This window comes from Podarcis vaucheri, assembly GCF_965113315.1.
Source record: "Podarcis vaucheri genome assembly, chromosome: 3".
Classification (NCBI taxonomy): Eukaryota; Metazoa; Chordata; class Lepidosauria; order Squamata; family Lacertidae; genus Podarcis; species Podarcis vaucheri.
Window position 1 is genome coordinate 66287130 of NC_138761.1, and position 25375 is coordinate 66312504.

General features: G+C 38.0%; 2 protein-coding genes across 10 annotated transcripts in view; both read left to right on the forward strand.

Moving 5' to 3' along the window:
- EPB41L2 (erythrocyte membrane protein band 4.1 like 2) overlaps positions 1-25375 on the forward strand; it is an 81141-nt gene that overhangs the window by 38165 nt on the left and 17601 nt on the right. For 4 of the 9 annotated variants that reach the window (XM_082216061.1, XM_082216068.1, XM_082216064.1 and 1 more), the window contains 10 exons: positions 571-675; positions 3163-3205; positions 6342-6417; positions 7207-7425; positions 10289-10376; positions 12259-12411; positions 13520-13617; positions 17413-17585; positions 18281-18450; positions 24378-24440. In XM_082216061.1, the coding sequence (XP_082072187.1) occupies positions 571-675; positions 3163-3205; positions 6342-6417; positions 7207-7425; positions 10289-10376; positions 12259-12411; positions 13520-13617; positions 17413-17585; positions 18281-18450; positions 24378-24440 (1188 nt within the window). Of the gene's footprint in view, positions 1-570; positions 676-3162; positions 3206-6341; positions 6418-7206; positions 7426-10288; positions 10377-12258; positions 12412-13519; positions 13618-17412; positions 17586-18280; positions 18451-24144; positions 24178-24377; positions 24441-25375 lie in introns of all 9 variants that reach the window. The other 5 variants (XM_082216065.1, XM_082216066.1, XM_082216069.1 and 2 more) reach the window with 2 other exon arrangements.
- LOC309528681 (uncharacterized protein) lies at positions 19571-24138 on the forward strand (the record flags this gene model as incomplete). The annotated part of the gene is made up of 1 exon (XM_082216288.1): positions 19571-24138. A coding segment is annotated over one exon (789 nt), but the record flags the coding sequence as incomplete, so codon positions are not given.

Here is a 25375-nt window from a genome sequence, read left to right on the forward strand (position 1 = left end):
GTAGACCCACTAAAATTAATGGAATGAAATTTGTCATGTTAATTTATTTCAATGGGTCTCCTCTGAGTAGGACTAGTAATGGACACAACCCAATGAATTTATATTCCAGATTGACATTTCTGTTGTGGAACCATCTTACTAAATTCAAACAGATTCCTCTTTCAAAACCTATATGTTCTTGAATTAAAGGATGCAAATCTTAAATTACATTGCTTACTCTTTGATATTTTTGTGTGACACAATGCTATTATTGGAAGACTTCAAGCTTACTATTAGGAATTGTATGTAGCTTATTGTTCTGTTTAAGAGTATATTTCAATTACTTAAATACCTGGGGGACCCCATCTCTTAACAGGGGTTTCCTATTTACCAATTGCAGGTTTCAAGTACAGCTGTTGAGTTCTTTCTTCTAATAGATAAAGGAAACTAAGGAGGAACTAATATTGAACATTTTTTCTTTGTTAGTATGTTGAAGTGAGACACCTTAAAAAGTTTTAACATTTTTATAGTTTGAAATAAATGGTTTAATAGTCTATCCTCTTACTTGACAATAGTGTTCTTTCTCCTTAGAAAAAGGCTAAAGGCCATGTGCTATTTGATAAGGTGTGTGGACAGCTTAACTTATTGGAAAAGGACTACTTTGGTTTACTGTTTCAAGACCATGCTGATCAGAAGGCAAGTACTAAATTTTGCATTAATAACATTTGTTTAATGTTTTCAATCTTTTCCATCCTACTTCAGAGCCTCAAACTTCAGAGAGCTCTTATGACTAGCATGTTTGGTCCTAGTTGGTGGTAAACGTTTAACAAGTAACATATTTCAAATTGAGGAAGAATATCAGTGCCAGTAGCATTGGCTCCATTCCCTAGGTTCATTCAGATAATTCTCCTGAAGGATTTGAAATGAGCAGTGGGGAACCTCAGATTTATGTGCAGTCATTCTCTTCTTCATTGTCCTTCCATGTGAGGGGAAGAAGATTAGAAGCTACTTAGCAAATCTCCCCTTGAATGTGAAGGAGGCGAGAAAGATATGAGGGAACACTCATGCCTGAGGCTTGCTGTCATGGTTAGGGTTATTCTCTATGGCCAATCTCACTGTCATGAAATTCAGCACACAAGCCATGCTCACTCTTGTCCTTCCTGCTCTTCTGTTCCTAGTGGACAAATATGCATGTAAAACAATTTTCTCAACAATGCCTAAAAGTTACAAAACCTAGGAAAAATTACAGCAATGCCAGGTAAAACATCAACAGCAAGGAGATGGCTCCATCATGATAACCCAAAAATACAACACCCGTTGGTGTTTTCCCCATGGTAGCCTACAACACTGCAGCAAGGCTTGATTTAAAGCTATGAGGAGTTCTCTTGCATTTGGCATTTCAGCTCAAACATTCATCACCCCGCTTTATTGTTTTCCTATTTACTAAGGAGAGAAACAGAGCAATAATTTTTGCATTGGGGACTGATAAGGATCATCTGTTGACAAGACCCTTCTGAGGAGGGTCTGCATTTACATGAAAGACAAAAAGAAAGAGATAGGAAAGAGCAAAGCCATACCAAGCTCATGGAATATGACATCAAATCAAGAAGAATTCTGCTAACCAGGGTGTTGGCATGAGAACTCCAGGATATTTTATGTAGCTGTTTATCAGCAGCTAGGCTCTGAGGCAAAATGTCAATAATTGAACTGTAATTTTGACATTCTGCTGAAGACATTCTACAACAGTTTTTAAAAAGCTATTTTATCTTTCTCGTCTGGACCAGATGAGAAAATGTTGTCAAAATTGAGAAATTATCTGCACCAAAGAAAATGATAAATATATAAAATGACAGCTTGTAATGATGACACAAGTGGACACAGAAATCATATTTGTTTATATTGTTTCTTCTTACCTTGCCATGTTGTTTTTTGAATTTTATAATAAGGAATACACATTACTGAAGCCTCTCACAGATTTTATCAACTGAGTTTTGCTACTATTACCTCTGCCGTCCCTCAAATTTAAAAAGCTTAAGATGGAATAGTTCTCATCTTGACACCCACGTAACCTAATTCATTTTTTCCTACTGTGGCCATTGCCTCCTCAGATTAAAATGCCACAAAAATCTCTGACCTACAGCCCAGTAAATGCTAAATGCTGAATGATGTGTGTTTTCTTATTCTTGTACACTCATCATAGCCACCCATTTATGAGCCAGCTGTTGCACTAGACTGCAGCTGCAGAATGTAGAAACTGAATGCCAGGCTCTTTCTTCTCAGAAGAGAATTAGATGTGGTCCCTAATGAAGCTCCAAGGTACTTTGGAAAGGAGATTAGGTAGTTAACTGTGGCATAAGTCTACACAATTTTTGACAACTTAATGATATTTACAGACAGCACAAAAATATTTTGTTGAAAAGTTTATGCTATCATAAATGCACAAGTGATTTATTTGCACCATTCTACTCTGATTGAATTCTACTCTGATGAATTGTGGCAAGTAGTGCTTATCTGATACCAATATTAAAGCGTCTAAATATTTGTGGGGAAGCACCTTACATATCCTTATAGACAGTTTAGTGCTCTCTGTTTTGAAACATCAGACCATAGATTTTGTGAACAAAATCACACTGAGGGTAAGATGTAGAATATGTTCAGCTTTCTGATTAGATTACTTCTTTCTTTCTATTTTTGTATCATTTACAACTGCTGTATAATGAAGAGACAGTCTGTCTCTTGTGTAGAATAAGACAAAGGTATTTTGCATATCCAGTAGCCTTTTCTTGAGTGGTAGGCAAATATATAGTGAGAGATATTGCAATCCATGCTGATCTTCGCCTTCTTTAAATGCAGGTGAATGAGATAGTTGGCCTGGGATAGTTTTTCAAAAACATTTATTATATTGTTGTTGTTGTTGTTGTTATTATCATCTATTTTTACTAAAGTTGTCATCTTCCTGTAAGGTGCAAATCTATGCAAAGAGAAGGAAGAAAATCACTATAGCTTGATATCTGAAGTAGATTTGCTGTCAAACAAACTGCAGGCTGATTTTGAAAGAATAGCAATAACTTACAGTTTCACAGAGCTGTATATAAAATGTGTCTTTAAGTATCCCGTGCTTTTCTTTCAATTGCATCCATCTTGTGCAATTCCTTATTATTCCTTTTTTCTTTTCTTTTTTAGAATTGGCTTGATCCTTCAAAGGAAATAAAGAGGCAAATTCGCAGTAAGTATTAAGCAGGTTTTAAAATTATTTCACAACTGAGCAGTACATTTCTGTTGGTTCCTGAGTTTCATTTAGTTAGTCTTTCAGAAACTAATTGCAGTGCATTTGTCTGCATCAGACTGAAGCCCAAGAAGGTTGGACACCTGTCAACTGCAAGACAGCACTATCTCTTTAGTGTCTAAGACTATGTATTTCCACTTCAGAAATTTTCTCACACACTGCTGTTTTTAAGAGTAACCTTTGCCACCAAGCAGTGTGCAACTTTTATTCATTTTAAGCACCACCACCCCATTTTTCTGCTGGAAAGGCTTCCCAAAATGCACTTAGATTTCTTCCCTCACAAAACTTGCAATTTAAAATACCCAACACAAAAAGTAAAAGGATAGGATGGGAGGAGGAAAATGACAAACCTGGACAGTAGTTTTAAAGTTTCTAAGTTATTATAACAGCCAGCTGGGATGGAAACAGTTCAGAGAGATGGGAAACCAAAGACAGCTAGTTTTTTGAGCATAGCAGATCGAGTAGCCTTGGTTCCCTTCTTTGGCATATGCTTGTTCATTTTGTTTGACCTTAGTATCAGTAGCAAGAGATTTTGAACAGTGTCAGGTATGGTAAAACACATCTCTTTGTACATTTGTATGGCCAAACATTATATAATCATTACAGGAAGGATCATTACAGGAAGGTTTTCATGGCCCTGAAAGGGCATGTTATTGTATAACACTCTTGATAGATAGGTAATCCTCTTCTCTATACTCTATTAAATGCTTCTCTCTCTCTCTCTCTCTCTCTCTCTCTCTCTCTCTCCTTTCTTTCTACCCTACACATGGTTAAGGGCCTTGGTGAGTTAGCTTAAATAGAAGCTGGAAAAGAGTTCTACCAAGTACTTCCTCATTGTGTTCATAGGGTGTCACCTTTTCATTTTTACAGAGAAAAACAGGGAAGTGGGGCGGGAGGAGAATCAGTGGATGAGAGACAATGAAGTATTTCTGACGAGACATGCTCACTAAAATTGGGAAGTAGCTTCTTAGTAATTTGATACACGAGGAAATTCTCAGGCTACATTCTAAGTTTTGTGAAGTCCTTTGCTTCAGTATGGTACCACAAATATCAGTACCATACAATTTTATGATTCTATGAATTTTATTCAGTAGCATTATGTTAGCTTCTGAAAATGTATTGGTGGCTTGTGTTCATGATAGCCAGAATATTCCTTCAAAGAACAGTAACGTTTGAGTCTGAAGTGCAACATTGCAGAGATTTGCACTTTACACTAAACAATTATTCATTTGGCATGCAACCTACAGTTGTGAAAGGTCAGATTTGCAGCGTATACATACACAGATTCATGAATAGAATGAAGAATGCCCATAAAGGTTACTGTGCAGCCTACAATGCTGGATTCCAGATCATAACTAAAACTAAACTTATTTTTGCAGTCATACAAGAAATCTAGATGATTATTTTCTACCTACTTAACAATAGTACACTTTGCAAGAGCTCATCAAATGTTTCAACTATTTGTACATTCAGGGTAAAGGTAAAGGTACCCCTGCCTGTACGGGCCAGTCGTGTCCGACTCTAGGGTTGTGCGCCCATCTCACTTAAGAGGCCGGGGGCCAGCGTTGTCCAGAGACACTTCCGGGTCACGTGGCCAGCGTGACGAAGCTGCTCTGGCGAGCCGGCACCAGCGCAGCACATGGAAATGCCGTTTACCTTCCCACTAGAAAGCGGTCCCTATTTATCTATTGCACTTAAGAGTGCTTTCGAACTGCTAGGTGGGCAGGAGCTGGGACCAAACGACGGGAGCTCACCCCGCTGTGGGGATTCGATCCGCCGACCATGCGATCGGCAAGCCCTAGGCGCTGAGGTTTTACCCACAGCGCCACCCGCGTCACATTCAGGGTTACATACACATTATCTCTCTTTTACAAGAAATCTGAAATTTACTTGGAGTTAACATGCCTGGGATTGCACTGCAATTTAGGATTAAATGAAGAAACAGTCAACCTTATTTGTGGTTTCAATTGATAATTAAAAAAAACAAAAGTAGGACTAACAGTTTCAATTTTAAAATGTAGACAGTAAGCTTAATTGAATAACACTAATTATAATGGTAAGGTAATGGTACGTTGATTAAATCTCATATTTTTTAAAATAGATGCATGTAACTTATAAACATGTTCTGCATTTCTTTTTCTTTTTAAATCAGGCTTCTATGTCAGCATAATAGCCAAATTATTTTGTTGTTGTTGTTTAGTCGTTTAGTCGTGTCCAACTCTTCGTGACCCCATGGACCAGAGCACGCCAGGCACTCCTGTCTTTGCATATACTTGTTGTGTATATATTCTTGTTTATCATGAAAGGGGCAGAAAGTGTCAGGCCACTAGCCATTGGGAATATTACTTGGCCGCACCACCCTTGGCTTCTGATATTTTATTAATTTCATTGTCCACACAAGCTAAAGACAATATTCACAGCTAGGGGACTAGAAGTAAGCTTTATAAAAAAGGAGATGAAGAGAATGAGCTGAGATTTCCCAGGATGCTGCGTTCTGTTCCTAATATCAACTGCCTGCTGCCTTGCCCTTTTGTGCTGAATGCAGTGGTTTAGTTGTGCTTAGGGATGGGAGAGTAATTCAATTTGGTTCACATTTTGATGTGAGCCTACCCAATTCTCACTTCCAAAATGCAGTTACCCTTTGAAATTCGACTCTTATCTGAGTTCTGCAATGCCATTCTCCAATAAAAAAAAGTTTGCATGAATGCATATATCAAAAGTGTAGTCCAACATCTTCTGGAGGGCCAATCGGTTCCTCATGTGTATGTTGATGGCATCTCACCTCAAATCTTTGGATGACTTGACTATGCACAGTGGTTTCATGAAGATGTTAAATAGCACGAGGGACAAAATAGAAACGGTTAAGATCCCAAGGAGTTACAGTAGCAGCTTTGCAAGAGAACTGAAGAATATGTTAAATATGTTCAACTTTTAAAAGTGCTTTGAAAGTATCATGGTGTAGTTTTTGTGTACACTATTCCCCAAATGTATATGTAGTAGACTTCAGTGTACGTGCTTTTGTCTTCTTATCCTCCCACCAATACATTTCCTGGGCTTTTGGAATTTCCCAATTTAGATTTGCCCTGGCTATTTACATTTAATGTGAAGTTTTATCCTCCGGATCCCTCACAGTTAACAGAAGACATCACCAGGTATGCCATGAAGCATTACTACCTGACTTTGAATCCTGTGTTTTTCTTATTTCTTTGGAATGCTATGTAAAGTTTAAATCTGTAAGCTTAGGAGAACATGACCAAGATAGAAAACACAACAAATAGTTTTTGGCTCAGACTCGGTAATGTCTGGAGACATCTTGCACCTGTTTGCTGCTAGCAACTTATCCTGAATCCGGATTCTGAAATATTTCTCTTGGATCTCTGATAGTGTAAAAGTTAAGATAACAAGTGAAAATGTATATGGCTTATAGATTCCTTTAGATGAATTTTGGGGAACAGGGACTGGCATAACCTGAAGCTTTCTGTTGTAGAGAGAAGGCTATAGGGTATATGGGACACTGAGACAGGAACAAAATTAGCAGTGAATCAATAAGAAATATTCAAACACCCGAGTAATTGGGTGTAAACCAATTCTTATACGAAATAAAGTTTCAGTAAGGATGTTTTGATTGTGAACTAAAATATCTTTGCAGTGAATTTTAACTATAATCCATTTGTACTAGAAATCAGAATATTGGTGCTAGGATTTCACAAGTGTGTATCTGTTAATGGATATCAATTTACACACATACATTTATTGGTGGATATATATGAAGAACAGGTTGCACTTGGAATCCTATGTCCTTTAAAAGGTATTTTTGTGGCATGTTTTTTTTTAGAACAAAAACAAAAACTTTGCTTTAATAAAGATATTTATCTTTTTAGTTTTCTTAACATGTCAAAATGAATAAGAAATATTTGACTGATGACATTTTCTCTGTTCAGGTACTTCCTATGTTTGCAGCTTCGTCAGGATATTGCTTCTGGCCGCCTACCATGTTCTTTTGTGACCCATGCTCTCCTTGGTTCATATACTCTACAAGCAGAACTAGGTGACTATGATCCAGAGGAACACAACAGTGATTACATAGGGGAATTTCAGTTTGCACCTAACCAGACAAAAGAGATGGAGGAAAAAGTAGTGGAGTTGCACAAAACACACAGGTGGGTCATTTCTGAACCTTTCAGTTCTGTTCCCTTTCCTAGTAGTAGGTAGTATTGGATTTCATGCAGAATCCTAATACCTAGAACACCTTTGTATTTCTTTATAACCTTAATTTGGAATATCACAAGCTAGCTCAAGCTTAAGAGTTTTTTGTTCTTAAAAATTTGGAAAATCAGCCAAAGGTGTTGAAAATCAGAAAATCAGCCATTGACTTAGCCAGTAAAAACAGTAACAAACTCTTCTGATGGAAAAAATCAGATTGAAATTACATTTGTAAATTGAAACCACAGTTGATGATCATCTGTCCTCATCATGAACTTTTGCCGTTATGACTACAGCGCTTCATATCTGAGCTACTTTTGTTTTTCTTTTTCCCTTGTTCTGGAGTTAATATCCAAGTATATTTGAATAGTATGATAACATTTTTCAAACCAATAAATCCTCAATATTCCCCAGAGATTGTGTACAAGAATGATGTAATGGGGAGAGGTAGATTGTTTTCAGTGTGGGCTTAATCATCTAGAGAAAAACATCATCAGATTTTTTCACTCATAAATTACTTTTATTATTTTTCCAATCCAGCAAAAAACGTTTTGTGAGATTATATAATGCTAGAGCTGCGCCACTCAGGTGTGCGGCCCCATTCATGAGCAGTCAACTTCTGTGGTTATCTCTTCATTTTATTACTGCTAGTATGTGGTATAATACTGTTGTGAAAGGGGATAACTTCTTTATCCTCTCCCGCCACTGCACTCAGTGGCAACAGCACAGACTTACTACTCTTGTCATCCATATTTTAAAGTTGCGTTGTTGAACACCGGGCATCATCTAGCCAAAACCAAGCCATTTATATTCTGACTAGTGATGGGTGGCATACGCTTCACTTGTCATTGAAATTAGTAGGGCTAAAGCACATAATTTTAACTTGACTGTGCCCCCAGCAAAGTGTGTGTTTTGCTGAACTCATTGGGTACTTCACGTAGTTAGCTTTGTGAGGAACTGAACATTTTGTATCACATGAGGGAAGAGGAAGGTTTCACAGAAGGAGTCTACAAAATATAATTAGTCAGACACATCCATTTTGCAAGTAATTGGAACCTTGTGTATATGTTTTAAAAAGACTTCCCCTCTCTGTGATTTACTTGCATTCAAGTTGTTTTGCTCCTCTCCCCACCCACAAACCCATGGGGATTAGAACATAAACAGATATGTTTCAATATGATCCATAATCTCAGCAAGGAAACTTAAATCTGTCCAGTTGGCCGTTTGCACTGCTAGATAGAGAAAGCCATGATTGGGCAAAAGGTTACTGTTTTAGGCAACAGTGAACTACTGTGTAACAGTTGTAGCCAAAATTATTATACTGTCCTATGCCCGTAGATCCCAGGGTGGTTCACAACATTAAAATTGCAATATAAAAAATATCAGATATTAGATGTGTTCCAGCCTTAGTGCTTATGGGTAATATACCTCTGTTCTCAAAGGAGAGTAACAGCTAATTTGTGACAGTTGGGGCAAGAGTTTCCTACTGTCGGCTTAACATTTCAGAATGTCACAAGCAAATGCTTATGACCTAGATTTCTTTGTTGACAGAGGCAACGATATCACTGTAATAGCAACAAGTTTAGATCAAATTTCCCGATACTCTGTTCTTCAAAGAATTTCTTATTTGTTTTCTTCTTTATTGTGTAATGCTCCTACAAGCAGGTGAGATGCGCATGTGTGCAGAAGTTGCCCCTTTTGTTCTGTAAGGTTCATGTTGGAAAGAAGGCTTGGCAAATCTTTCAATAAGGTTCATTCTAAGCCAAATAAAAAAAAATCTCTTCCCGCATTTAGGGGGTTCCCTGGTAAAGAGGGTGAGTGTTCAGGTTTACACCTTCCATAGTAGAAGGTGGAGTTTGTGAAGGGCTCTGCTGAAGCGTGGGCAGGAGCGTTGTGGGGTGAATAGTGGTTGGGCTTGAAGTATATGTTGAAGGAATTGCATTGGCCCAGACCAGCCTTTCCCAACCTTGGGTCCCAGATATTCTTGAACAACAATTCCCATCATCTCTGACAACTAGCTATGCTGGATAGGAATGATGGGAGGAGTTGTCTAGGGATTCAAGGTTGAGAAATGCTGGTCTAAATTATGTTGGCCCCAACCACTCCACCAGTACCTTTCAGGTAGTTCAACAGCAGCTAGTAAATTTTAGAGATGGTTTTGGCCAAAGAGTATGGAGCTGCTGTCATGCCCCCCACCCATTCTCCCCAGAACAGGACACCTGTGTTAAGAAAATCCCTGGTTTCTCCCCGCTAAAAATGGTTCTAAAAGCAATCTCCAACAAAGCAAATTTCTTTTTCTATAACATGTTACACCTTTGCAGCCTTTTCCATAGGAGATAGATGCCAGGTGAGGAGAACTCCCTGATTACTTAGCCAAACATGAGAGAGTACTGTTTGAAGATTCAGGTTCTGTTGCTTCCTTAACTTACTTAGAGACTTGGCAGACTTGCTAAGACCTTGGCTTGCATAGTTTGAGTGTCTGCCATTGATTTTTTAACCAAAATGTTTATGAGAGACTTAGTGCGGTGTTGGTGTTTAAATAATATCTACCATGCCATTTAACTAGTATCCTGTCATTTAGTTTCAGTGCTTTTCTATAGATGCGAGGGTCAGTGACTGCTAGGATTGAATGTGTAGCAGAAACAAGATGCTGTTGAGGGCCAGATGCTTGGGATAAATGGAATAACCAATCACAGTTAAACCTCCAAAAGGCTACTGCTAGAAACAGGCTGTTGTAGGGACATGGATCTGATGCAGGAAGGCTTATGTTGTTGTTGATACTCATTTTTGCCGTGAATTTTCTTTTATTAATCATTCCAGAGGCTTGACTCCAGCACAGGCAGATTCCCAATTCTTAGAAAATGCCAAGAGACTTTCCATGTACGGAGTGGATTTACATCATGCTAAGGTATTGGCCGGCATTTCTATAGATGACATTTCATTTAGAACAGAGGGGTGTGGAACCTTATCCACAAGGGAATGCGGCATTCAGGCTGAATAACTTTCTGAGGCCACATGCCATCAGTTGGTGGGACCAAAGCCAAAATTGTACAGGGCCAAAGCAGCATACACATCCCATTTATACCCAGCTATCCACACGTACTCCACCTGTTCACGCCCTTTATACATCTACATGGAAGCATGTACCATATTCAACCATTCATTTTCTTTCTGTTGCACATGCCTCACACAAAATCATTTGCATTGAACCAATTGCATTGCATTTTAAAAATAAGCCTTTCTCTTTTCTTTTTTTTCCTTTTTAAAAATCCTCTTAAGTAAACAGATGCTCCATACAGACTTTTCCCCAGCTTGTATTTTAGAAAATAGGGCTTAAACTCCTGACAGTTTATATCTCTCTTTACTTTTTCTATCTCCATCTCAATCCCTCTTTTTCCTCCCCTGGTCTCTGTGCCTCCTCTCTTCTTTTCTGCCATGCATATGCACATACCTCTGCAACATGCTGGTTTTCAGATTGCAGTTTTACTTTTGCCTCCTTCTTTCTCCTGGTCATTTCTGTGTTGTCTGCATACAAACCTAATCTCTACATCTCCTCTCTTCCCTTCTGTGAATCATACAGTGCCCAGAATAATGCACTTGAGATGAAGCCAGAACCAGAACTGATTCTAGAATGTGTTAAAGGCAGGCTAAGCCACAGGAGGGAAAACATGACACTCAAGGACTTCTGATTAAACATACATAGGGTTGTGCTACAACTCAATGCCTTAATGTGACTTCTGTTGAACTATTAAGGTTTCTGTTCTCTTTTGCATTTAATACTGATAGTATCCATCTAGCCTCTGTTTATTCTAGATTTTTACAACCTTTTTGAGTCCACGGCTCCCTTGAGCAACAACATTTTTTCTGCGGCATCCCTGTGTGGTTTAGGGGCCCAATTATGTCACCCCTTGCCTTTTTGAACACCCTCCCTTTTGTAGTGTTCCCTCAGCCTCTTCTCCCCTCTCCTTGGGAGCCCTCTAGGCAGCCACTGCTGCTACACCTGGTCTTTCAGCTGCCCCCCCCCCGCCCCAAAGAAAGATGCCTTCTCACACTGTCCCATTTGCCTGAGAAGCTTGTAGCCAGGGCTGCTGCAACAAACAGCTGTGCAAGCCTTTTGGAGGCAGAGTCGTGAGAAGGCATCAGAGAAGGGAGGGAAGGAAAGAGAGACAGAGGCCAGTATTGCTCACAGCACCCCTGATCATCATTCAAGGCACCCCATGGTGCCATGGCATACTGGTTGAAAACCAATGATTTATTCTTTAGAAAGTTTAGATTTTTCTATCACTGTTTTTTTCTTAGCTTCAATCTCTCATCACTTCCTGCTGACTCTTTAAAAGGTTACATTTTGTCTTTGCTACTCAATTAGTCTTAAGGGCTCTGTCAAAGATCACTGCCCTGTGATCTTTGGATTAAAGGCAGTATTTAAATATAATAATAATAATAATAATAATAATAATAATAATAATAATAATTGATAAACCTGCTTTTATTACTCTCTTGTATCCAGCCTCTCATAAAATCTTGTTATTTATCTCTATATTTCCAGAATAAGTTATTTTTCAGCTCATAACCACAAAATGTATTAGTTCAACATTATACTTTTTCTGGTTTTTAAACTTCTGTTTCTTAAGTCTTTATTTAAGACTTTTTTTCCTGCCTATGATACAGTGCTCCTTGATTTTCCAAGTGTTATTTGAATGACCTTAGCATACCTTCCTGCTCTTTTGTCTTCTTCTTTCCATATTCCTTCAATATTCCAATAGAAATTACTTTTACAATTGTCTTGATAGGATTCTGAAGGTGTTGACATCATGTTAGGGGTATGTGCCAATGGGCTTCTCATTTACAAGGACAGACTCCGAATCAATCGTTTTGCCTGGCCCAAAATACTGAAGATTTCTTACAAACGCAGTAACTTCTATATTAAAGTCCGACCAACTGAGGTAAGCATTTGACTGGCATAATTTGCCACTCTGTTGTTATAACTTTCAGCCCAGAAGTTCTTTGAAAATAGGTCCAATCTTACAGCAATTTGCATTGTGAATAATGTAGGAATATGTCCATTTGGTATAGTTTTTTAGCAAATACAGTTTCATCCCTGGTAGCATAGATAATTAAGGTTTCAGTATGTCTGCAGTGTGCTTTCTGATGATTGGACACATTCCTGCCCTGTAAATTTCCTTACTGTAATGGAAGGTTGCCATGTTCTCACATCTGCCATTATGCAGCTCTTAGTTTATGTGATTTGGTCTCACTGGAGTGGTTTGAATTATATTTAGGGAAGTTCATGATGTGGTTTAAGAACACTCTACCATTTGAGTAGGTTTTTCCCATAACATGCAGTTCAGCTTCTGAGAGTTAACTGCTACTGATTTCAAAAACAAATGTCAGTTCCGTTTGGAACTAACATTGAGAAATGTGTAAACATTTAGTTTTAAAAATAGCATGGTAGTTTCGAGCCTGCTTGAACTATGTACAAAACTGAGAAACTCTGGACAATACTTGAAGGAAATTACAATCCTACTATCTAGTCTGAAACTAGTCTTGCTGTTCATTCATTTACTCTGGTTTTTTATTAAATCTTTGTGCTAGTGCCATGCTTTTCATTAATTCCTATGTAAGCAGCATTTCATATTGTAAGTAAAACAATTTGCATGTTTTTGATGGAAATTTACTATAATAGACCATGATACTAGTATGTTATATATGTACGGAGAAACAGCTAAAGCACACATGCAACAATTTCTGCTGTCACAGCAAGCAAGCTTTAGTTTAGAAAGAGCTTGCCTTTTTTGGATCTTGGAAAAATATGGCTACTACCTATAGAGTTGCTTGTGAATGTATTCATTCTCTCTTTGGGGGAAAAGTGTAGTTACTACTGTATGCAATTCAAGCAGTGCTGTTATGTTAGAAATATGAAAACTCTGGAGTATTTCTAATCTTGAGAAGGGAGATATGCTGTAGTTGAAATAACTGCACTCTTAAATTGTAAGACTAGACAACAGTGATTTCTAGAATTTGTGCTAATTTTGGTGTTTGTAATCTTTATAGATGGAACAGTTCGAGAGTACTATTGGGTTTAAGCTGCCAAACCATCGGGCTGCGAAGAAATTATGGAAGGTTTGTGTGGAGCATCATACATTTTATAGGTAATTTTTAAAATGTTCCTTAGTTTATGGGGTCACCATATCCTCTGGGGAGAATAGCAACTTTGAGAGGGCAGTTTTGATTGAAAATGCCCTGTGGGTTGAGGACACCCTTCCCCTGCCACTGTTTCAATGAAATTTGCAATCTGTTAAAAGCAAACAAACTTTAGGAAGTCCCACATTCTGTTTTATTTTGACTTGGTAATATCCTGCATCCTAATACATGAACCATCAAATTTCTAACTATCTTTGCTGAGTAAAATCACCTCTGCAAATTTTCCACTATTACTAAAGAAACACAACAACTTTTAGAGTATTTTTTTCTCACTTCTCAACGATGTTGAGATTATATGATGTTCTCTTTAATCATGAACCATGTTACTGCTGTAGTATTTTCAGAGAGCTCGAACTGGCAAATATGAAACTACAGTATTTCAGATTGTATGTACCCATGACATCTTTATATGTAGTTTGTACATGTCACCATCAGTGTGGTGCATAACTCTTCACCTGCAAATAAGAATAATGGATTTCCTCTGAGTGTGATTCTTAAGGAGGGGAAATTGGGATGTTGGGAAAGAAGTAATAAAAAAGTGTTTTGTGAACTCCCCTAAGTTCACTTGGTAAAAAAATAATTAAAGTCAGGATATAAATTTTAAATAAAAATGATTCTGCAGCAGGGTCATCACTCAGATTATGGAAGTATATCATAATAAGATGAAAGTACCTTCATTAATAAGCATAAATAATGCATTTAATGCAGGTCGAGGAAGTTGAGTGGACCAGGAGCAATACCTAGATGACAAAGACCATTTTGTACTGATAATGACAATTTGGTTGTTCATTTTCTTGATTTGCTTATCTTCATTTAAAAAGAGTAATTAAAACAGCAAGCTTTAACATAATTTAAAGCTCATACAGTCAAGCAATAAAAGTAACAGTATTAAAACCAGTTTTTACCCGGTCCATACAGGAAAGCAACACAGTTGCCAACCCACATCTTTGAAAAGTATTCTATATTAAGAATGTCACAACAAGAAGCTTTGTCTCCAGTAGTCATCCACTCAACCACCAATAGTCAGACTTATGTTCTCCATAGACTGCCAGGTTAATACAGGTGAAAACAATTCTTCAGATGCCCTGATCAGAAGCCAGGTTAATGCCAGCAGTATGAATGCTGTCCAGAAACAGACTGGAAGCCAGTGTAGTTTAAACATGTATATGATTCTGTTTTTGCAACAAGTTGGTAATCTCACTGCAGTATTTTGAACTGACGTATCTGAGGCTTTTAAAAGGCAGCCCCACATGCAGCACATTTTAGTAATCTCAATGAATATGCTCAGAATAGGAATTACTTGTTATTCAGGAAGGGGTCCCGCTAGTGCATCAGCCAAAGTTGGTGAAATGCTCTTTGGGTTTCCAAAGGCTAGATTAATGTTTTGGTCATGAATCAAAAGCCTCCAACTACTGACTGTAGCAGAAGAGGCTCTGCAGTCCTTCGAGGTGGTGGTTCTCCTTTCATAGCTGGCAGTGGGAAGCATGATTTTGTATTGTTTCGACGGATTTTGCTGTAATCCTAAACAGATTTATTCAGGACTATATTTCCATTTTACTTCTAAATAAATGAATACAGTATGATCTGACTTTTAAAACATTCTCTAAACAGGGAAAAAATATTATTTGCTGTCCGGCCAGCCTCTTTTTAGACCATTTCAAGTTACAGATTTATTCTGTGACATTTTCATAGAATACAATTTAATTGGATTCTATTCCAATCAGAAATAGCTGTTTGGGTAAGGAGGGAGAATGTACTGCATGTATCAAATCCTGTTCCTACTGATGGTCACCATGCAGAAAATCCGCAGATTTAAATCATCCTGATTTAAAAATAATCTGGCTTCTGTGTGTTCCAAGAAAAAAGCTATGCCAGCAAGACTTTGAAAGACTATTCACATAAACACGAGCAATATAACTGTTGCAGCAAGTGTAATTCTAATAGTTAAAGCTGTCTTTCTAGAAAGGTCGTATTTATTACACCCACCCACACCCCTTAGATGAGGTATGGGGATAGGGCAAATACTGTTCTATCACTGCCACTCATTTCACTGGAAATACTGTGCAGGGGTTCCATGCAGATCCCTTTTGAATAAATGGACACTCGGTAGCATCACTATCAGGGGCTTATCTTCCCATTGCTTTTAGTTAGTCATCTTCCCATAGTCATCTAGTTAATGGCTTTGCCAGCTGACTCTAAGGAGTTGATTAGCAAAAGAATGCAGCAGTTTTAGCTGCCATTGTTACCATTGTAGGAGGAGATTCAGACCAGAAGGTTCCCATAGTGGAGTAGTTTATTAGTAGTAGCAGTTGACTAACCTTCATGGGGCCAGTTAAGATTGCCTAGCCTGGGAAATCTTGGGTGGAACTGTTTCATAGAATCTACAGAACCCTGTGGTTTTCCTCCTTTACCTGGAGAAAATAGGCATGGGGTCTAACAGGGCATGTTGATGGGGAAAGCTGACAGATGCTACCTTTTTCTGCTTAAGCCAGGCTTGTGGTTAGTACTTGTGTTTGGCTTGAGATGTTGGAGCACAGAATTTTGAGGTTAGTATGTATGCACCCAACTTTTTTGTTCTTGTTTTGGGGAATGTGCTGGATGCTTGTATGCATACACTATTTTTAGGGTAAATAGAGATGATTAAATATATATTACATATCCATTTCCTTTTGCTTGCCATCTGAAGACAGGGTGTCAAAATAACATAGATCTAATGCAAAACTTGCATTTCATATTTTCAGATAGCTTGTTAGGAAGAGAAGACTAGGTTCAAATGTTATATGTTATCTCCCTTTGCAGGAAGTAGTGTGACTTGGGAAACATGCAGTCTCTCATTTGTATTCTAAAACAGTACTGGTCTGTAAGGGTTGTACTATAAGATTTTTATGAAAGTTTTAATTTACTTTTATATAGTGCTTCTTGGTGATTGTTTTAAATGTCTGAGATACCTAATATTCTGTGCGATTTGGAGAATATTTTCGAAGTTTGTACCCATACTTTTCAGTTCTTTGTATCACCAAGATTGGTAAATTAAAGCATCCTTGAAAATATCCCAAATAAGGAAGTAATTAGGTTTTTCTCTTATTAAGAGATTAAAAGTTTATCTCAGCAGGGTAGAGAATTAAAGACAGAAATTATTGCTATAGCAAGAGGAGAGCTATGTCTGTAAATGAAAAATGATTCACATTTTTCCACTGTGCATGTGGCATGTAACCATGCAGTACTAAAAGAAACATTTTTTAAAATGCTCTTCAACCCATTTTTTAAAAAAGAAAAGTGTTCTTAATTAATCTCTTCAACAGGAACAAAAGTCAAAAATCATGGACAACTTTGGTGCTTTTTTATATACTGGGATTGGCTACTCCCACTAGCCCTGTGTGGGCCTGCAAGAAGGTTAACCTCAGACGAGTGCATGGCTGTAGCTACCACTTCTTGAAGGCCACCTCCATGTTTTAACCCCATGTTTATTAGACAGGGGTGGAGGAACTCTGGCCCACTAGCCATTCTTGGCCTGCCAGGCAATCCAGTTTGGCTCATGAGCCCATGTGTGGACACTGACTAAGGACTACTTTGCATATGCAATATAAGTTGCAAGGCTGCTTATTTGGCCCTGCTCCCACAATGCTCTAAAAGCAACAATGCCTGAGTAGGTATCTGACATGCTTTTGGAATATGGATCTTTTTTAGTTTTGAAATACCTTTGAATATGGTGACCTGTTTCCTTTTTCTTTTGGGGGTTATAGACTTGTATCTCCAGAGCAGCCTGCTAAGGCCAAGTTCCTGACGCTAGGTTCCAAGTTCCGCTACAGTGGGCGTACTCAAGCACAGACACGGCAGGCTAGCACTCTCATAGACAGACCTGCGCCGTACTTTGAGCGGACCTCAAGCAAACGTGTTTCCAGGAGTCTGGATGGTGGTAAGAGTCTAACCAAAACCAGTAAACTCCTAATATGTGCCGCACATAGGTTCTTCAGTGAAATTAAAACTGAATATTCAGATAAACTTCTTGTGTATAATGGTTAGTAAGGCATTTAGGGCCAGCACTTACAGAGGGTATAAAACCATTATGTTTATGTACCAGGATGGAATTTAATATATTGAAACATTTTTGTATCGAAACACATTCATAGACCTGAGTTATTAGAATGTGTCTCATTTTTACAATACTACAGTTGCTTTGTCTTAGAGCCCCTCCTCCTGGTGGACATTAAATATTGTCAATATAGCATTAGCATTATGCGTGATCTTTTGATTTATCTCCTCATTCCTGAATGTATGAAAATTGTCCAGTGATATTGGTTTGATGTTATCATTTGCCAATATACCTTTATAGCTGACCTTTAGCACCTCACAACTTTCTACAACAAACAAACAAACAAATCACTTTCTTCAACATTTAGTCACTATATTTTTAAATGTTCCAAAGGTTTTTTCACCCAAACTATTTACTGGCATATCATGTACCCAGTTTCTTTTTCCGTTGATTTTCTGACTAAAACCAGAATACACTGGAATCTTAAAAAATAGACAATACTTGTCTCATAAAGAGCAAGGTACTGTGGAATATTTCTCTCAAACATAGTTGAATTAACTAAACCTATTTTTTTGTAGCTCCAGTGGGTATTGCAGACCAGAGCCTGCTTAAGGACTTTTCTGCTACAGCTGTGGGGCCTGATGGTGATAGGATCTTTGATGCTTCCGGACAGTTCAAATCAAAAGATGGGGAAGGTAGAGATGAGGATGGAGGCATAAGTAAAATGCCACAATTAGGAGATGGAAAGGTAAGATTGCTGATGTTTTTCAGCTTTGTGGAAATAATTGATTTTGGAAATGGATTAAAACCAACTGCTGCACTAGTGGAGCTGCACTTCAGCTAATAATTTTGTGGCTGGGTTTTTTGCACAGGATGACCCTGTGCATGTCTTAAGGCACCCATATAAACTGGTGAAAGCTGCTAAAGAGCAGTTTTTCTAGAAGGCAGTTACTCTTCTCTAGATTAGTGTACCTGGCACCAAAAAGAGAGGGACTGTGTTCATCACCTCTTAGTAGTGGAAAGAGCAGGTAAAGTCCTGCAATCTTGCCCAAGGGCATCTTATTTGGTAATAAGCTGCTCTGGAGCAGAGCTAATATATTTGCTTCAGAACTCCCTGCAACTAGCTCCATTCAGTTGTGTGAAAGTGAAATCAATTTGCATATATAATTCATTTTATGATTTATTCATACTTGTGCTACCTATAGTTACATTATGCAACCACAGCTGCCATCTTCTATGAATAACTCTGTGCAGAAGAAAACATAATTAAGTGTAACACACGTTTTATACTAGCTTTTATCATTTGTGTGCTTGAAGCACAATACTAGGAAATTTATTTTATAATGTGAGGTGAATCAATGTGAGATATGGACATTTAAACTTTATTTTCATTTCCATATTGACAGGTTATAAACATGCATTAATTTGAGCTTTTTCTGGCACACACAGCGTGGAATCACTTTACTAAGAATACTTTGAGATTTGATTCAATCTTTTTTTTTTAGGTTGTAATCCACTGAATTATCTGTGGAATATTTGTATTTTGACGGTTACACTTTTAAATTTAGCACTTTCAAAGGAAAACCTGTAGTTGGAAACATTGTCCTCATGCTGATGTCTCTCCCCTGCCCACCTTCTGTAGAAGCTTTGAATGTCTGTCTGCTTTCATCTATTGTGACTGCACTACTACAGTTCCAAACTACAGAATTCTTCACAGCCTTACAAGGTGGCAAAAATAAAAATAAAAATCTTTTTGAGCTGATATAATCCAGGTATTTGGATTATATCTTGTTGTATTTGAATACAGTTGGGACTAATGAATGTTTGTGGCATCCATATTGTAATGGTAGTGCTGTCCCTACTTCTGAATAAATGTTCTCACTAACAAGTTTCTTCCCTCCTCCCTCTTTTGTGCATTCCTTCTGCCCCTCAAATGTGCATTTATATCATGGTCTCTCATCTGCATCTGGGACTGGACTCTCCCCCTCCTCCAGTCAACATACACACATCAGCTTTCACTTCCCAATCATTCTTATTCATTTTGTTCCCAAAACCTACCTGCTATCCCTGAAATGGACGTATTTTCAGACATTTCAGAGGATGATCATTTTGGTAAACCCATGTATACACCCTCAGATACCATAGTCTGCAGCCCTGTGAAAGAAGCACCAGTTCATGGTATAAATGAACAGAAGTTCCCAACTAATCACTTGGAACTTATGGATCTTTTGGTGGCTGACCATTGTCTCCCTCTTGCTATAGAGAGAGCTGCTCATAAAAATACTGATCATGAAGATTCTGTGTCTCATTTTCCAGTTAGGGCAAGCAAACCTTTTCCCTTCAATTTCCCTTCTCTGCTTGATGAGAATGGTTACATTAACTTTCCTAGCCTTCCAGAAGTTTGCATCTCGTTCCTCCCACCTTATCTTCAGCATTATGTTCCCATTACTTCTCCCTCATTCATTCCCTCCTTCTTCCTCATCTTTGTGCTGCTTCTCTGTACCATCCAGTCTATTCCTTTCTCACTCACATTGTCCCTTCCTGTTGCTCTGTCCCTCTGCTACCTGGAGCCTAAGGCAATTTCTCTGACCACCTCTAATGACACTGCTCTAAAAGACAAAGCTGAGGAAGAGGAGGTGTGTAACTTTGTTGTCTAAATTGCCACTTGCCTGTAGATTTGTTTGGGTGTACTAAGAGAGAAATTCAACCTTCATCCTTTCAGCATGAGGCTGCAGACGCCCTATTTTTTTTTTGAAAAAAAGTATTCCTTCTGCAGATATTTACGCATCTATCTTCATAAAATCTAGTGTTTTTAAAAAGCATTCACAATTTTTTCACTTCACATGGTCCTTTTAAGGATCTTCTCATACATCTACTGCTTATATCCCAGTGGTTCTCGAACTTAATCTGTTCCGGGAGTCCATTTGACTCCCGAAACCGTTCAAAAATCAAGGCGCGGCTTCCGATTGCCTGCAGGAGCTTCCTGCACTCAAGCGGAAGCAGCATCGGATGTTCGGCTTCCGAAAAACGTTCGCAAACCAGAACAGTTATTTCTGGGTTTGTGGCATTTGGGAGCAGATTTGTTCGGCGACTAAGCCATTCGGGAACCAAGGTTCCAGTGTACTATCTTTGTGAAGAGCTGTGTACAGTTTCACTGCAGCCATTCTGAAAAAGGGATACAGCGATCTCACAACAGCCCTGTGTGCATCTCTCATATGAAGGTTCTGTTCCTTGCAAAATGTCTGTCAGAACCCACTGAGTCCACACATTTCTGGATATGATCAGAGGCAATCTCAGGCTCCTTTCCCCCCATGGCAAGGAGAAGTATACCCCACCCCCACTGTCCCTTGTGCCCTTGTCAGAGGAGCCCGTGTGTTTGCTTGGCTGCCCAGAGCAGTGGAGGAATGGCCCAAGGAGCATGCAGATGGGCAGGCAGATTCTAAGCCTCAGCCTACACTGTTGACATGGGCCAACATTAACCCTTAGGTACACTCCTGGATAGGCACGTTCACATGGGATCTGCCAAAAATATTAGCTCTTAGACACAGTACTTTGCAACACAGCTTAGCATTTATTGAGGGGAAAAATGATTTAATTGCCTTCCCATGATCCATATTCTTCTCCTACTTTTTAGTTCTTCTCTAGCACTGACAAGTACTTGAAATTCCTTGTTCAAGGAACAAGTTCAGCAGCTGTTTATCATTTTGAGAATGAGTCTATGTGAGCCTTGAACTTGTGTGCTTGTCATTTGCTACACCCACAGAGATATTGGAAGCATTCATTTCCATTTTTTGGTAGCTACAATTAAGTGGTGGTACATCCAAACCAAGTTAGTAAACTATAGTAGAAAAGAAGCAAATGAACTTCAAACCATGGTTTGTTGGCTTATTTCCATGAACTAGTAACCCGGATATATAATATAACTAAACAAAATGTTTTAAGTGGTGCCTTTTCTACTCCAACCTACATTCCGATGAAGTAAAATATTCCAAAAGGTCTGGTGTAAAAAAATGTCTTTCCCTGGGTCAGTTTTCCCCCCTCTTTAAATGAGATTTTTATTTTTTTCTAATGCATTAACATAAGCTGGAACAAAAAAAAGCATTTTTTGCCCCAATGATTATTTTTCAAAAATGAAACTTTGGGGGTACTTTTATCTGCATCACCGGATCAGATTTTAATGGGGGGGGGGGTAGGAAAGTGCCCCAATATTTTAAGATTTGTGGGTGAAAAAAGTACTCCATAGCTCAATCAATAAACTCTTTGTGGTACCTTTTCAGTGCATGCATGTACCAAAATAAACCTGTAAATGATATAGGTGGAAAAAAATTAAATGATTGAAATTTGGGGCCATTGCTTACTAGTGTGTTCAGTTCTGCATAAAATCTGCAATAGAAAAGTGCATCAGGCATGCAATTTCGGCTCCAAGGTCCGAGTTAGGGTTAATAATAGTTTGGGTTTGGGCATAATGATAAATTGTGGTTAATTGAGAGAATAGGAGGCCAATTATATACGTTCAATAAAATCATTGTTTCTCATCACATCTGAACTTGACCATGTGTCAGTTCTGAAATTCAGTTTAGCTTTTTGGGTAGTAGGTAGAGAGGGTGGAGAGAGAAGTTTTTTTTTGTTTTAGTTTTTAAAGAGGGTGCTGAATTTTGACCAGTACAATTTTAACATTGTCAGGTACAAAATTATCTTAATCTACCTTAGTTTAGCATACTCCTGCTTGGCTAAAATTGTCAGGATTACATTGAATGCAATTTATATATGCATGGATTTTTAAAAAGCTATACTTTGATGTTAATGTTGATAAGTTAAACCTCCTGACTATGTCCATATGCTTTGACTGGGTAACACTGTCTGCATTCCATAGGGCAAATGCAATTGCAGTATTTAAAAAAAGCATACTATGAAGATTTAAAGCAGAAAATTATAGCAGGGAAATCCTTGCGGTGAGCTAGCTGCCTGTGGTTGATAATACCAGAATTATAAATATATATTAGACAGAAATGATTGTACAGTTTCTGAAGAAAGTCAGGCAGCAAGATGGGAAACATTTATAGAAACCCCAAAATAGCGTGCATAACTGCACTGAGAACCTGGAGACCTGTTGCCAACCAGACACAGACAGGACTGTGCCAATTAAACCAGTGGTCCAACTCTACATAGGACAGCTGTAGACAGCTGTGTTCAGTGCGATACTTGTATCCCTAATTTCAGTGGAATCAAATATGCCAATTTGTATATTATGGTAACTATTTTCTTATTTAATCAGTTAAACACTTTTGATACTGCATTGCAGCAAGAATTCCAAAAACCTCAGATAAAGGTGGGACTGGGATAAATATATCCTGATAATGTGTTTGGTACAGACTATACTTTCCTCTTTACATAGTTGCTAGTAAGAGATGTGTGTGATAAAAGTAAAATAGTTATTAAAACAATGACCTTAAACTAATAGAGGTTGTTTTAATACCTGGCAATTCATATATTGATTCATTTTTATTTTGTGGGGACATAATTACGTTGATTAAAATTGTATTCCAGATGCCTCTGGCAAGTCACTCTTGGTTAGCTAACCTATAACACCAAGCCATAATTTGATATTACATGAACAAAGCTTCTGCTCATGTACTGCATTTCCTCTTCTCATCTCATGTTTCACTTTGGTTTGTTACTTCCTATTTAGTGCAAACCATAATTTTCTGTTGCATCCAGAGCACTGAACTGTGGTTTGTGCTTTCCCTCCAGACAAAAACTGGCATTCAGCTACAAACTGTGATTTATAATCCTGGTGGTTTGTAAGTAACAGTAAACTTTAGTTTGAACTAAAGAGCAAGTTATTAAACTGGAGTGTGTGGGGAGGAGAAGGGAGTGCACAAGCATTTGGCTCATTCACAGAGCCCAAAACGATGGTTTAATGTTATACCTGAAGTCTGCAATATATATTTTTATGTGATATCCCCAAAAAGCATAAAACAAACCATTCAAATAAAGCTCTTGGTATCTTTCAGCATTTAACAATACAAATGTAATTTCCCCTGTATAGTTTTTAACAGTAAACATACTACAGATATATTCTGTGTTGGTATTGCAATCACTCTTCTTCAGTGTTCAGAATTCAAGCTGATCTCTTCACCTTCAGATTTTAAAAAATTATTTCAAACTGTGGAGAAAAATAAGCGAACACGATGGTTGTAGAGAGACAGACAAATCTTCCATTTTCCATTTCACCTATACCAAAAATTACTTCAGCCATTTCTACAGTGTTGTAGGTGGAAGACTGCAGTGGTTTAATAACTTGAGCAGCATCCGAGGCAAAAACAATAAAGGTTTGTAAATAGAGCACATTGTTTGTAGTATTTCTAAACAAAAGACCATGTGCTACTTCAGTGTCTACACTAATGAGTGTTTTCTTTTGCTGACCTCTGGGCCTACATAGGCAGAGATAGAAGAGGAGGAAATTCGCAAGGAGGTGGATATTTTCAATTACACCTGGTTGTTGCCTGCTATTATCAGTGCTTGAGGCTGCTGTCGATTATGTTTGCATAGTGGCTATCCCTGTTTTATTTTAAAAGCCCCATTTATTGAACCTTAAAACACTTTTTTGTTGTGTTGATGATCATGGGTTGTTGTTTTTCCGTGTCTTCTTTTGTGTGTGCTTTAATTTTACAGACCTTTTCCTTGAGAATAGATGGGGAAAATATTTATGTCAGACATAGCAATTTAATGTTGGAGGTTTGTATAATCTAAGGAGTACTTTTCTGTCCTCATGGGCTGCCAGGCTGCATGAGATTGGAGGTCACTTGCAGGCTGTTCTAGGCACAGTGCATGAAATGCATGGGGGTGTTCGACTTGGACATGCATGTTGAAAACCAATCTTAGTCATTGTAAATGAATGAATTTAAGTATGCAGCTGTTAATACATTTTGGAATGGCAAGTAGAACTTATAGCCCTGTTTAGATGTTAATATTTGGAGGAAATCTTTTTTTAAAGACTTGCCAAAATGGTTGAGGATGCACCATCTAGAATTCAACTCATGTTTCCTTTTACATTTCCTATGCATAACTGGAAATGTGAGGCAATGAATGCTAGTAAAAAATGATGCAGTAAAATTAGAACCAGGAAGTTCTTTGTTCTCTTCCTGGAATCCTAGAGAGCTGAATCTAATTCTATAGTAAAATAATACTTACACCATGAAGTAATTCGTGCTTTATTTGTTGTGATATCAGGAGGCACTATATTGCCTTTGGAATGAAATTATGAATGGTAGATTCTTTTGGCAGCCATATTGAGTAAATATTGTTTACCTATTACATCCAAATAGTGCATTCAAAATAACAAAACTCTGGATCCAGAAGAGCAAGCTTTGTCATCCAAATTGGGCTATTTGCACTGTTAGATTTAGATGATGTCAGTTATTTGTATACATGCAAAAACATTACATTAAAATCTTCAGATTTACAGTAACCTTACTAATATGTTATGTTGCTTTTTGGCAGCTTCCGATAACTAAATACATACTTTGTATAATTTTACTAAAACACTGTAAAGTGTACTGCATAACGTTGCATTGAACAAATCCAAGAAATGTGCCTGGTCTCAACCCAACATTCTTTTTGAAAATACTCTATTGACTCAAACTGTGATAAATCTCTACCAATTGGTTGTT